The sequence below is a fragment of the Saccopteryx leptura genome, chromosome 5 (assembly GCF_036850995.1).
Source record: "Saccopteryx leptura isolate mSacLep1 chromosome 5, mSacLep1_pri_phased_curated, whole genome shotgun sequence".
Classification (NCBI taxonomy): domain Eukaryota; kingdom Metazoa; phylum Chordata; class Mammalia; order Chiroptera; family Emballonuridae; genus Saccopteryx; species Saccopteryx leptura.
The window spans coordinates 57,835,970-57,849,812 of NC_089507.1; the positions used below are offsets into that span (position 1 = coordinate 57,835,970).

General features: G+C 42.2%; 1 protein-coding gene across 2 annotated transcripts in view; it reads right to left on the reverse strand.

Moving 5' to 3' along the window:
* CCDC158 (coiled-coil domain containing 158) overlaps window positions 1–2,795 on the reverse strand; it is a 75,896-nt gene extending 73,101 nt beyond the window's left edge. For both annotated transcript variants that reach the window (XM_066385324.1, XM_066385323.1), the window contains exon 1: window positions 2,726–2,795. In XM_066385324.1, coding sequence (XP_066241421.1) covers window positions 2,726–2,795 — 70 coding nt within the window. The remainder of the gene's footprint in view (window positions 1–2,725) is intronic.
* Window positions 2,796–13,843: the final 11,048 nt, after the last annotated feature.

Consider the following 13,843-nt stretch of genomic DNA (forward strand, 5'->3'; position numbering starts at 1 on the left):
CTGAGGAGGCTGAACATGATAGTGGGGATGGGAATTCAAGCATAAGTAGCTAGCTGCCTCCTCCATTGAGCTACGATGGAAAGAGACATGGGCTGTGCTAAATAATGGGTCTTGCCTGACCTGTGGTGGCACAGTGGATAAAGCGTCGACCTGGAAATGCTGAGGTCGCCGGTTCGAAACCCTGGGCTTGCCTGGTCAAGGCACATATGGGAGTTGATGCTTCCAGCTCCTCCCCCCTTCTCTCTCTCTGTCTCTCTCTCCTCTGTCTCTCTCCTCTCTAAAAATGAATAAAAAATAAAATAAATAATGGGTCTTAGGAACATGATGTGAGAAAGTAAGGGAGTACCAGCCTAATGGCTTTATTTTCTCTGACCATTAGGAGATGATGTTATCTAAAAGTAAGAAAGAGGGTAACAGGGTAAGGGACTTGAGAACGCTATAATTTTGAAATAAGCATTGTGGGGAAATGGAGAGAGAACTGGCTAAGGTCAGGAGAAATATCCCTCAGCAGCACCAGGGACCCAGATGAGATGGGGACTATGACTGTGGAAAATCCACGTTTGTGTATTTTTTCCAGCAGGACCTTCCAGCAGCTCAGTACAAAACTGGGGAAGACAGTCTGCCTGATAAAGACTGGGGTTCTTCTATGAGAGTGCAACAGGGGAAAAAGAGAAAAAGGAAGTCGAGGATAATGGCAAGTAATTGGTTGCAATATTAAATGATACAAAAAAAAAAAAGTAAAAGTAGGAAGAGGTTGACAGGAGAAAATGGCAGAATCTAGAGCAGGTGTTCTTAGCCATAGTTGTAAATCAGGATCACCTGGAGAGCTTTAAAACAATAATAACAACAAACAGTGGTGCCTACAGCTCATTCCAGACTTAATGCATCTAAGCCATTTAAATGTTTGAAAATCTGATGTGATTTTGACACAGGGCCTTGGTTGAGAACCACTATCTATCTTCCTGAGGCAGAAAAAATCGGGCTTGTAGCAATAAGGAGTGACAGTGCTACAAGACAGGAGGCCGGCTAGCAGAAATCCAACAGCTTGGTAAGAAGATCCAAAAGCAAGATAGGAAAGTGGGAGGCCAAATGATGAGAACTAAAGAGGTCAGGAGACGTGAATCTAAGATCTTAGATGGGTCCCCTATGAGGACAATGATATTATGGGATGATTCTGTGTACCTAAAGAGGGTGAGACGGTCCGTGAGCTGGGTGCCAGTACCCACACTGAGTATGGGGGATACAGCGTAAGTGAGGAGGTGAGCTGGCGCGGGTGGGCAGGGCTGACGGGTATAGAACAGTAAAAGTGACAGTGGTGTGTTAGATGGCATGAGCGTCCTAAGTAGCAGAAGATTTTACAATATAAGGTGCTAAAATAAAGGTATTTAAACAGATCAGTAAAATAACAGGTCTGTACAGGCACCCATCTCTGTACGGTTCAGTTCCAGGCCATCACAGTAAAGTGAATATTTCATTAAAGTGAGTCACAAATTTTTGGTTTCCCAGGGCATATAAAAGATATACTTACACTATACTATAATCTTTTAAGTGGTAATAGCATTATGTCTAAAAATGTACACACCTTAATTTAAAGATACTTTACTACTAAAAATGCTAAACATCATCTGAATCTATTGGGAAAATGTTTCCATTAGACTTGCCCAACACAGGATTGCCATACATCTTCAAAAAAAAAAAAAAAGAAAGCAATGAAATGAAGTATGCCTGGAACTGAGAATAAACTCTGGATACATTCTTTTAGATGGGAGAGACAAGACAGAGAAAGCAGTCGGGACTGTGCAAGCCATTAGCCAGACAGCCAGAAAGCCCATTCTCTGTCCTTCCCCTATTCTGCTGCTGTGCATTGTGTGAACTCTACTCTTCCCAGGCTCCTGTCCCAACTCGTTACCAGGCTAGATTCACAATGGGAGGTTCTGGCAGTACTACCGCAGGACAGCAGAAGGAGACAAGCTAAGGTATTATTCCCCCTCCCCTACCTCAAATGGGCTTCTGGCAGCTAGTGGTGGCTTCAGCTCCTGGCGGGCAGCCCTCTCTGTGGTTCTACCTCCTGCTTCTAGGTCCTGACAACAGCTCCTTTTCTCATGATCCTTCTAGCCCAAAGACGGTAGCACCTTCCTGCAGTTACTAACATCTGGATTATCTCATCCGGTTAGGCTTCTCAGCTCTTTAAATACCCTTGCTACTAATTCCTTATATTAAAATCCACCTGTTTATTCCACCTCTTTCTGTTTCCCAGATTGCTATCTTTTGACTCAAATAATTTCAATCAGAGGTGATGGGGGCCTGAACTTGGACAATAGTAATGGGAATGGAGAGAGGAAAATGTATTCAAGAGACATTTCTGAGAATAGAAGGAGCAAGACCTGGCTGGATGTGAGGAAACATAAGAGAAAAGAAGTCAAAGTGATACAGAATTCTGGCTCAGAGAAGATGAGGGAAAGGAAGATGTTTAGGGAAATGTGCAATGTATTGAAGTGTCTCAACAGAGAAACAATGCTAAAAAACGAATATGCTATTTTTAAAAGATTAAACAATTTCTTTCTCAAAAAGTAGATTTATAAAGAACATGGAAAACATTCATGGCCAACATCTGTGCCCTGAACAGTTAAAGCCAAAACATACTTAAAAATAGTAGCTTGAATGAATAGTAGAAAGACTGCTTTGTTCTTTGTTTTTCCCATCTTGTTTTATAAAGAACACATACCTCCACTGGATGTGACGCCACTACTTGATACAAGATCTTCATTATTCGATTCACAAGGTTTTTGTTCCATATTAAATATTGCTACCTCTTCTTAGAGATCTTGAAATATGGATGCTTCCCTGTTTGGTTCTTTTAGTTCTTATCTATAAAAGACAGGGATCCAATATTTATTAACAAGATATTATGTGAAAAATATCATCAAAGAGGAACTGAGTTTGTGCATATTTGAAATTTAGTAATAATTTTTTACCAGGAAAATATTTATATAAAAATTTATTATATAAAATTAATAAGTGAATAGAGTCTTATCATAAATATTGATTTTGATAGTCACTGGCTTATTAAAGAAAATCTGAAAATAAAAAAGCTAATACTTCAATTATATTATAATTAACATTTTAATAGGGAGCAGAGTTTATTCTTTTCTTAAGTCTCTCTCATAAAATTACATGGTCAAGCGATGAAGAAAATATCTCCTTAGTAAGAAAAGCCACAAATTTGTAATTTTTTAAACTAAAAAAGATGGTAGCAGCTTCCTGCATTTTTTAGTTTAAAAAAATCACGAATCAGAAAATTGGAAACCATTAATAGATACTGAATAACTTCTTTGATATCAAATAATGCTCATAATTTTAGATTAGGTCAATAGGGGATGTCAGGGTTTGGAAAACAATGGTGGTGACCTGATTCCAAATCTCACCCTCATCTTCTGCAAACAACCATAAAATCAACACAGGGAACAAATAAATAAAAGCACAGGACGACACACCTTCAGCATCTCTAGAAGACAGAGGCTACCATAACCTTCAAATATCTGTAAGCAGAGGGAAAATTTTTTCCAAAATTTCTCCAACAGTCTCCCTACTAGCAGTATAACCTATGGGTATGGAGAGTGGGAGGGGAGAAGCATAAAGGAGCAGAGGGCTGAGAGGAAACACAGAACAACTCACCCAAGAAAGTGAACAATAGAAGCTGAGATGCTGAGCACAAGTTGGAACTTGATAGTCCATAGCCCTGGGTATACCTTAAAGCAGTGGTCCCCAACCTTTTTTGGGCCACGGACCAGTTTAATGTCAGAAAATATTTGCACCGACCAGCCTTTACGGTGGGACAGATAAATGTATCACGTGACCAAGACAAGCATCAAGAGTGAGTCTTAGACAGATGTAACAGAAGGAATCTGGTCATTTAAAAAAAATAAAACATCGTTCAGACTTAAATATAAATAAAACGGAAATGATGTAAGTTATTTATTCTTTCTCTGCGGACTGGTACCAAATGGCCCACAGACCAGTACCGGTCCACGGCCCAGGGGTTGGGGACCACTCCCTTAAAGGCTTAAAAGTTGCAGGGGGCGGGGACCAAAAGGAGCAGCCTCAGAGAAGCAGTATTTCTGGGGGAGAATCAGATATGGACAGAAGAGGTGATCTACACTGGAGACATGGTAGAAAGAAAAGGAGGAAATAAGAGGAAATTCAGAAACCAGCAGACACAAAAGCAGCAAGATGCGCCCACACTCCGACTGCTCCTACCCTAACACTACTGCCATCCATAATAGAAACTGCCTGGAAGAGGGTACTCTCAAACTAACAATTCTGTTCACGAAATAAACATGAATAGACGAAAGCAGGCCACATCCATATAAATCTACTATAAAATGTAAGAAAATATGAATAAAATCTTTACTACTGATTAAAGGTTGTCCCCACCTCTGCTCCTCCCTGCCCCCTATTGCTGCCTCACCAAAAAAAATGAATTCAAAGAAAACTGTAACACGACAATACAAACTGAACTAAATATTCTCAAACAAGTATTTGGCAATATGAAAAATAACCCTTGAATCAGAAACGTAAAACTTAACAGAAATTGGTAAGGAAAAAAACTAGCAAACAGACAAATGAAATGAGATTGGTTGAATTCATGAAAGAAAGAAAAGAAAAAGACAAAATTATATCAGAAGTGAAGATCAAATTACAAAGTCCACCAGGGAGGACAGGTTGTAATAAAAAGTTAATTGAAGCATAAAGAAAATCAGGAAATAAACCAAGAGAAGGAAAACTGAGATAAACAAAATGGATGAGAGAGGAAGTGAATGAAATGAAAGACAGGCAGAAGAGATTGAGCATAATTGGTGTCCCTGAAGAAGAAAATCAGAACAATAAAACAGAAATAAGAAAAGACCTGAATTGACACATTTTTCATACTAGGGAAAATAAACCAAGAACAATCAGTTCTGAAACATATTCTAATAAAACACTATTAAGATTTTAGAGATTATGAAAAAATTCTCAGGGCTTTCAGGCAAAAAAGATCAGTTTACAAAGGCAAAGGTATTACAATGGCATCAGATTATTCAAAAACAGCATACAAAGCATGGCAACCATAGAGCAGCATTTTCAAGAAATATAAAGAAAGGAAGTACAAACTGGAGATTCCAAGATGGCTTCGGAATAGGTAGATGTTCTAACTGCCACCTCCCAGGACCAAATTGGATTACAACTTAATTTAAGAACAATCATCTTGAAAAACCAACTTTGGACTAAATGAAGAGGAGTCTATAACCAAGGATCACAGATGAAGACTCAATGAGACAGGTAGGAAGGGCGGAGATGTGGAAAGAGCTGCCCCACTCTCAGGAGTGAGCAGGGCAGAGGGTCCAGGGGACTCTCACTGTGGGGAGAGTGGCCCTGAGAGGTATAAGTCCTCAGCCCCAGGCCTGACACAGCCTAGAGCCCCAGAGACTAGAAGAGGCAACCAGACAGCATTGAGTGGTGAAAAGAACAAGGTTTCTGTCTGTGAGAAAGAGACTGAGCTTTCTGAGACACAGGTTCCATATTAAAGTGCCTACACAGAAAATCTCATTCACAGCCATTTACCTAGGGCTCCGGTAGTGGGAGAGTTGAAAGGACTGAAGTTGCGTGAGGAGAGTGTAAAGTTGGAGGTACAGGGAGAGACACTGTGACCCAAACCCCTGTGCTGAGTCATTCTCCAATACTAAAGTGGTCATCTTTCTTGGAAGGATCATCCACTTTGTGCGGCACCAGCCTGGGGAAAAGCAACTGCCCCACCCTTGGGAGTCTCTCCAGCTTCAGTCAGGGCGAAGGGTTGTTCTGAGAAGCCAGGAAGCAGAGGGTGCATCAGTGCATCAGGTTTCTGGTATTGAGGCCAGAGCTACACCTCCCCCTGAACACTGCTAAGTAGGGTGGGCAGATCACATCCCTGGATCTCAGAAGCCACACCCACCGGATGTCTGTGGCCACACCCTACTGAGGTCTGTAAAAAGAGTCTGGATAGAATCACACCTGGGGCCAAAGGGCAAGCCACACCTACTACCCTTCCTAATCCCTGAATTACCGTGCCTAGCCCAACAAGCAGCCAGTAGACAGAGGCTACAGAAAGCAGGACTCAGGGGAACTTAGACTTTAAAGCAAACTTTCTCCAGGCCAAGTGTGAATAAAAGCTAGACTAGTTGTGCAGCTGGTATTTCCAACTGCACCTGGGCCCAGCAGAAGAAGCCACAAAGTCTGGATCACTTGTGGCTCCAAGAAGGTTGATGAAGGCCAGTCATAGGCAGTGTCACCCACTGGTCTGCACTGGGTTCCTGCCAGGAAGGCCCAGGGATGGCACATCCAGTGGCCAGATGTGGAGAGCATCAGTTCAGGAACTAACAACCCTTGTTAGAGTGGTATCGTAAGGAAGGGCTGCTCACACCTGACCCAGCTAAGGTGAGTTCTGCTCTCTGTGATCAGCACCAACACAGTGACTCATGTGCATTGGATAGGAGGGTGCTTCAGAGTCAGCTGGCCTGGGGGCTGGATATCCTACCCTGCTGGGCTAGACTCCAAAGGGGGAAGGGAGAGAGGCTGGAGCATTGACATTCAAAGTGTGGGTCCCTGTGAGCCTATTGTTGGATCTAATCAAGAGGCTTAGCCACTTTGGGGGGCACAGTCAGCCCCAGGAGAAGACTCTCTCACTCTTCCTCCTTGAGAACAGGGTCTCATCAGCTGTAAGAACTTGTGCAGAAGGGACTGCTGGCCCCACTTGATCTGAACCTGCTGCTCAACTTGTTGGGAAGAAATAAAATTTGAGTATCCAGCAGGGGCTGAGGGATTAGGCTCTGGAGTAGGGGCCACAATCCCTGTACTGAGCTACTGCCCAAGAGACCCCTGAAGTAGAGGGTCCCATTAATGTTGTTTTCCCAACCTCAGATGCCCTAATCCAACAAGCTTGCAACCTGTAGAGTGGTTGGTTAGGTGAGGCCAGTTGGGCCCACACTACAGTCTTACAACATAAGACTCTGGAAAGACCAGGCAGCTGCAAGAGGAGATGAAGCAGCTGAAATGTGGAGGCAAATCTTACGGAGCTTGCAGCTTTTAAGGAGCTGCTGCCAGCTCCAAGCAGGAGAAAGTTGATCCTTATACACAGGATGGCCCCTCCCACACTACCCAGGCACAGAAAACGTCGACACAAACAGCAGAAAGATCTAGAACCTTCACAACTGGTAGCTGGAGGCAAACAACACCAACCCTAGACTCAGTTAGCTACACAAGCAGCACACCCAAAGGAAGAGTCTATACACAGACAAAATGGGCAGAGAAGTGCAATCCAAAAGAATCAAAAAGAGACCCTGGCCGGTTGGCTCAGTGGTAGAGCATCGGCCTGGAGTGCAGGAGTCCTGGGTTTGACTTCCGGCCAGCGCACACAGGAGAAGCACCCATCTGCTTCTCTACCCTTCCCCCTCTCCTTCCTTCTGTCTCTCTCTTCCCCTCCCGCAGCCAAGGGTCCATTGGAGCAAAGTTGGCCCGGGTGCTGAGGATGGCTCTATGGCAGGGGTCTCAAACTCGCAGCCTGCGAGCCGCATGCGGCCCGCCCATCAATTTTGTGCAGCCCGCAGACTGGCCCACAGACTGGCCCGCAGACTAATCCACGAAGTTTGATTAGTCTGCGGGCCGCACAAAATTGGTGGGCGGGCCGCGAGTTTGAGACCCCTGCTTATGGCCTCTGCCATAGAGTAGCAATACTTCCAAGGGAAATTTTTTTCTTAGAAAATTAATAATTTAAAGAAGACAGCATAGGTTTAGTTACTTTAACAAGAATTTTAAAACAACCATTTATTTGTAAGGAAAAAAAGAATGCTTAGTACTTCTACTTGCCAATGCCACTTGTTATTTTACGAACATTAGAATAACAAAATCTGCCCTTTAAAAAAAGTCCTTGAGACTGACCGGTGGTGGTGCAGTAGATTGAGCATTGGCCTAGGATGCAGAGGGCCCTAGTTTGATACCCCAAGTTCTCTAGTTTGATCTCAGACTTGCCAACTTCAGCACGGGTACAGATTACTTAAAATGTAAGTTATATTAATCAACTAATGATTCAAGTCCTTAGGATGCCGGACCATTCTACCTTAGACAGAAGCCTGAGACTGGGGATTGTATAAAACTGACCCACACTCTCATAGAACCAGTTCACAGGTGTCTTTTCCCTAGGAAATTCTAAGGTTCCTCAAGATCGTTCCCAATACAATATATCTGGGCTGGTAAAGTCTCAGAAACACTTAGAACAGCTTGAGTTACTGTTAATTGCTTAACTTCACAGCACTTTTAGTGTCTGTTTTCTCAATCACATTCTTTCTCTCTAGATGTTGTCATTGATTGTTAGGGTTCAAAGCCTAGCTCTGTGATCCACTAGCTTTGTGACCGTGAAAACACTGTTTAACCTCCATAAGACTATAACACGAAGATAGCGTATAACTTAAAAGAATAAGAATTAACTAAAATAACTCATGAGCAGCCTTAATATATGGTCCTTGTTTCAATCTATAAGTATAATAGTACCCCAGAATAGAACAGTAAAACATGAATAACAATACTGTCTTTCTAATTTAAGTGTGTACACTAAATCATTTCTATAATAAATGCCTATATCTTTCTATTATCTGGAAAGAAGATGTATCATATAGGTCTACTAACAGAAAAGAAAGTGAATTTAGACTTCATTGAGTCAACACAGGGACTATTATAACATCATACAGAATTAAGCTATTCAAGATCATACTTCACCAGTACATAAAACCATCCTTTAGGGAGGCAGACCAACAGAAGCACAGAGCTTCGAATCAGGAAACTTAATTCTGTCATCAGCTACTTGTGAGAAAAAAACCAAAAACAAATCTTTTTATATCTCTAAGCTTCGATGTCTACCACTACTAAATGAGATACCAGTTGTGCTTTATAAACTGTTTTAAAGCAGTGGAAGCCTTTCTAAAAATCTTTAGACTCCCCACTACACACCCTTCTCTCCACCCCAAAAACACCAATATGGAATACAAAAGGCTCACTGAGTCGAGTTTTAAACCACAGATAAACCCTTATAGCTTTATCATAGATATACCAGCCTGGGCACTCATCAAGTTCAAGGCTTCAGTTTCTAACATAGGTTAGATATAGATAGAATAAATTAGTATGAGTTTATATGTTCACAATTCTTAAGTATAAATATAAAACGAGATACCTTAATATCTGGATATTCTTTTCACTTATCCTATTAACACCTGAAAAAAACCCAAAATATTTTAAAATATGCTTATTAATATTTAATACTTCATTATCTGAAATTTATTATTTTCAAAAATTTCAGTTCACAAGTTCATTTTCATCACTTAAAATTTTGACAACATCTAAAACACATATATATAGCAATAGCAACAACAACAAACTCTCTTTTCCTCTGGGGTTATCTTGTACATGAAGAAATATTTCTATGGCACTTATCTAGGCTATGTTTGTACAACAGAACATTTTCAATTATGTGCTCCCTGTTGGTCCAATGTTAATTTTGTTGGTACAGATCTCACTGGCATTATCAAGATAACGCAGCAAGTATACCTACCTATAGGCACGTGGCCTCCCTTTCCCATATGTACATTCCCAGACCAGACCCTTCTCCAGGTACAATCCAAACCGACTTAAAATGACCACCTGAATGTCTTCTGACCATTTAGACTGTTTTTTATATGCTTAGACAAGGTAACAGCACTTGTGCCTGGTCGGAAAAATCACTAGGTAGAGGAAATTCTGTGAGTGGGTTAGAAATAGGTCCATAAATTTTAAGCATGAGAGCTGAGAGGATAAACAACTAGGATTTTTGAAACATTGCAGTGGAATCCAAGTGAGCAGTTGCCACATTGGAAAAATGAGAGACAGGCCCTAGCCAATTGGCTCAGTGGTAGAGCATCGGCCTGGTGTGTGGATGTCCCAAGTTCAATTCCCAGTCAGATCACACAGAGGAGACAACCATCTGCTTCTCCCCCCCGCTCTGCCCTTCCCACAGCCATAGTTTGATTGGTTCAAGGGCATTGGCCCCAGGTGCTGTGGATGGCTCTGTGGAGCCTCCACCTCAGGTGCTAAAAATAGCTCAGTTGCAAACATGGGCCCCAGATAGAGGTTATTGGCTGGATTCCACTCAGGGTGCATGTGGAAGTGTCTCTCTATCTCCCCTCCTCTCAGTTGGAAAAGAAGAAGAAAAAATGAGAGAAAATATTCTATGTGCAGAATTAGGATTAATGATGATTAGAAGTAAAGGGGAGGTGGATCCTAGTTCAGGATGAAGATGGACTTTCTAAAAACTAGAGCACCTTGTATAGAAACATGGTGGGATTCCTTGTGAGGTGCTCAAGCTGAGGATGGAAGAGCATTTGTTGGGATGACTACTGTCACTGGCTGTCCCCTCTTGGGCAGAGTGTAGGACTAGAAGATCATTAAAATCTTCTCCAACTTGAACATTCTGTAATTTACTATGGAAAACATTTAGCAAAAAGATAACCAAAAAATACAATTTCTTACTGTTGATTTCAGTCAACAGCAAAGCCAGATAGGGACAATTCCACTGCTTCCATCAAGTTTCATGCTATTTTGTTTAAAAAAAAAATCTAGAAAAATTTAATGAATATATGTTCCTTTAACACCTCTGCATATGTTTTTGGTCACTTTTTGGGGGAGGGGAGGATTTTATTTATTCATTTTAGAGAGGGGGGAGAGAGAGAGAGAAAATGAGAGAAGGGGGGAGGGGCAGAAAGCATCAACTCCCATATGTGCCTTGACCAGGCAAGCCCAGGGTTTCAAACTGGTGACCTCAGCGTTCCGGGTTGATGCTTTAGCCACTGTGCCATCACAGGTCAGGCTATGGTCATCTTAAATTCATCTTATACAAACCTGGTCTCTTCACATTTCCACCTAACCTGCTTTCTAGGGTGTTTTCAGATAATAACACCATAAACCCAAGTTCCCAGGTTAGACATTTCACTGTCTTCCTCTATTCTTCATCTACTCAAACTCCACATGTAATTTGTAGCCACGTTCTATGAGTCTCTCTCTGTAATATCTTTCAATTCAGTGGAAAAGCCTTAAGTGTGGTCATAAGTCATAAGGAATTAATCTTTGAATATGCAATTTAGTTTATATTAGCCCTATTTTATTCTTCCACGCTTAAACTGACTTTTGCCAGACCTACTAAAAAATACCTCAAAACGATCTTTCTAGCTTCAGTTTTGCACAATCTTTAAGAGTTTCCTTTAAAATCAGGGCCCTTTTGTCATGTCTTGACCAAAGATTAAGGTTTGAACTAAGACTAGTACTCAAAACTGTCTATGTTGTACCAATCAACCACCTGGCTTCATCTCCACTCCCAACACACACTGTGCCCCAGTCAAGGTCCACGTGCTGTATCCTGAGTGTGTCTTGCTCGTTTAGGATGCTGCTATTATTCATACTCTTTTTTTTGTTGTTGCTGTTGTTCCTTTTCTTCCTAGCAAAAACCTCTTCAGTTCAGTTTTTAGGGACGTGGGAATAAAGGTTCAATGCTATATTCCTGGTGGCAATGTACATTGATCCAGTCTTTAAAATAAACATTCTAATAATAAGAGAATGAACATTGTCCAATGCCTCTGAACAAAATAGTTAATATACAGGACTATATTTGGAAGATACACTCCCCTTACTCTTCCTAAATCAAAAGTAGTAAACTGCAATTAAACAATTCATTATATGATATAAGCCACTTAGCACAGGGCCAGGTGCACAGCAAGCATTTCATAATTATTCACTACTGTTGTTAGCATTTTGATGGTTTACAATGCTTTACTATCATGATTAATGCTTCTATGAATACCGGAGATAGAGCTTAGATCAAGTGTTGACATTCATGAATCTTAGAGCGTAATGGAGAAAGAGAGACATAAAAGAAACAAATCATAATGGTTAACTGAAATGATGAGAATAACAGAGGGAAGCAGTATATAGAGAAATGAAGTTGAAGCTACTTAGGATAGGTCAGGGAAGAACTTTCCGAAGAGGTCTCTTTTGAACTGAATGGCTACACGGAGTCAGCCCCACTGACCCTCCCCTCCCCCTCCCCGGGGCCGAGCCCCGCTTCTGCACCTGCATCAACACCTCATCCTAAGAGACCCGCCGCATCGCCGCCGGGGCGCGGGCGGGCGCGGCGGCCGCATCTGCCTCGACCGGGCGGGGGCAGCGGCGGGGGCGGCTCCTTCTCGGCGGCGGCGCGGGGCGCTGCCCGCCACCCCCCTCACGGCGCTGGGGTTGCAGCCGTTGCCACCTCCACGTGAGCCGCGGGGGCGACGGTTGTGAACCTAGACCGGACGTGGCGGTGGCGCTGGCGGTGGCGGTGGCGGGAGGCGGGCGCCCTCTAGATGCCGTCGCGGGGCAACCGAGCGCCATGCCGGTTCCCCTCCTCCTAGAAGCCCTGACTGAGGGGCTGCTTGCGCCCAGCCTGGCATGAAATCCTGGCAGCCCTACCTCGGAAACCACCCTGGATCCGGGCCTCCACTTGCACTCTGTGCCACTCCAGACCTCTCACTTTTTCTGCAGCCCCCTAACCTCCCCGTCCTACACCTGCTCCCCCAGCGGAACGCCCAGGCCATTGTCAAAGTTGTTCTCCAAACGATTTCCCCAAATTCTTACCGACCAGCCCCAGTCTTATCTATCTGCTCCCTAAGAGTCAAGCTCAATCTTGGGGTGTCCGCCAGGCCTTCAGCTTTTCTTTCCTGCTGACACTTCCTTCACCCCCACCCCTCAAATTCCCCGCTGACCATTAAACACCAACTATATACTAGGAACGTCAATGAACAAAACAAAACAAACCCTGCCCTCATAGAACTTCTATAATATTTGAGGGAGACAGAACATAAATAACCACTGTGACTTAACATATGAGAAGGTGACAAGTGCTGAGGAGACCAGTGAAGAAGAGAGAAGAGAGAGTGTGGGATGTATGGAAATTTAAACAGCAGGAAAGGGCCCATCTGCTTTTAAGAAAATGAACAATTTCTAATGTGAAGTTACTCTTGAAACTAGTTTCACAAGAAGACTTTCATATACTATCCTAAGAGCAGGAATATTTCTTCTCTTTAAAGTGGATTGAAGTTTTAAAAATGAACTTTATTGATATATACTTCACTTAAAATAAAATTCATTCTAAGTGTATAGATTGATGACTTTTGAGGACGGCAGACACCCAGTCACCAGCGCTCCAATCAAGATGTAGGGCATTTCTGTCTGACCAGTTTCTTCGCCTCCCTTTGCGGTCTGTCGCCCAGTTCTGGTGTGAGTTGTTTTTTAAAATATGAGTTTTTAAGTTTGTTAGTTTTAGAATAAACACTCAAAGAATTAAAAAAGGAATAGATATAGGAAATAGAAACCAAATAGCTAATAAAATAAAGGCAGATTGTCCTTTCTTGTGTACTCTGTATTTCTGCTGGGAAGGCCGATCAGCACCATTGCCAGTGTCTTTGAAACCAACTCTGTTTTTTCCAAAAAGAAAAAAAAAAACAACTTATGCCCTTTATTATAACCATCTATTGTTTAAGGTTAATACTGTGACTTCTGATGAGCTATACTAAGATTTTATATCTCATCTAGGAAATAAAATAAATTTATAGAGATATTTCTTACCAGCTTTTTAATAACTTAATAATTTCTATAACAATTATAACTTCTTCCAGGTATCTGCTATCAGGTATTATTATTTGATTCTTTATGCATCTGTCAGTTTTGTGACATCTACCTTCAACCACACTCAGCATGGTGAAGGGATGAATAATGA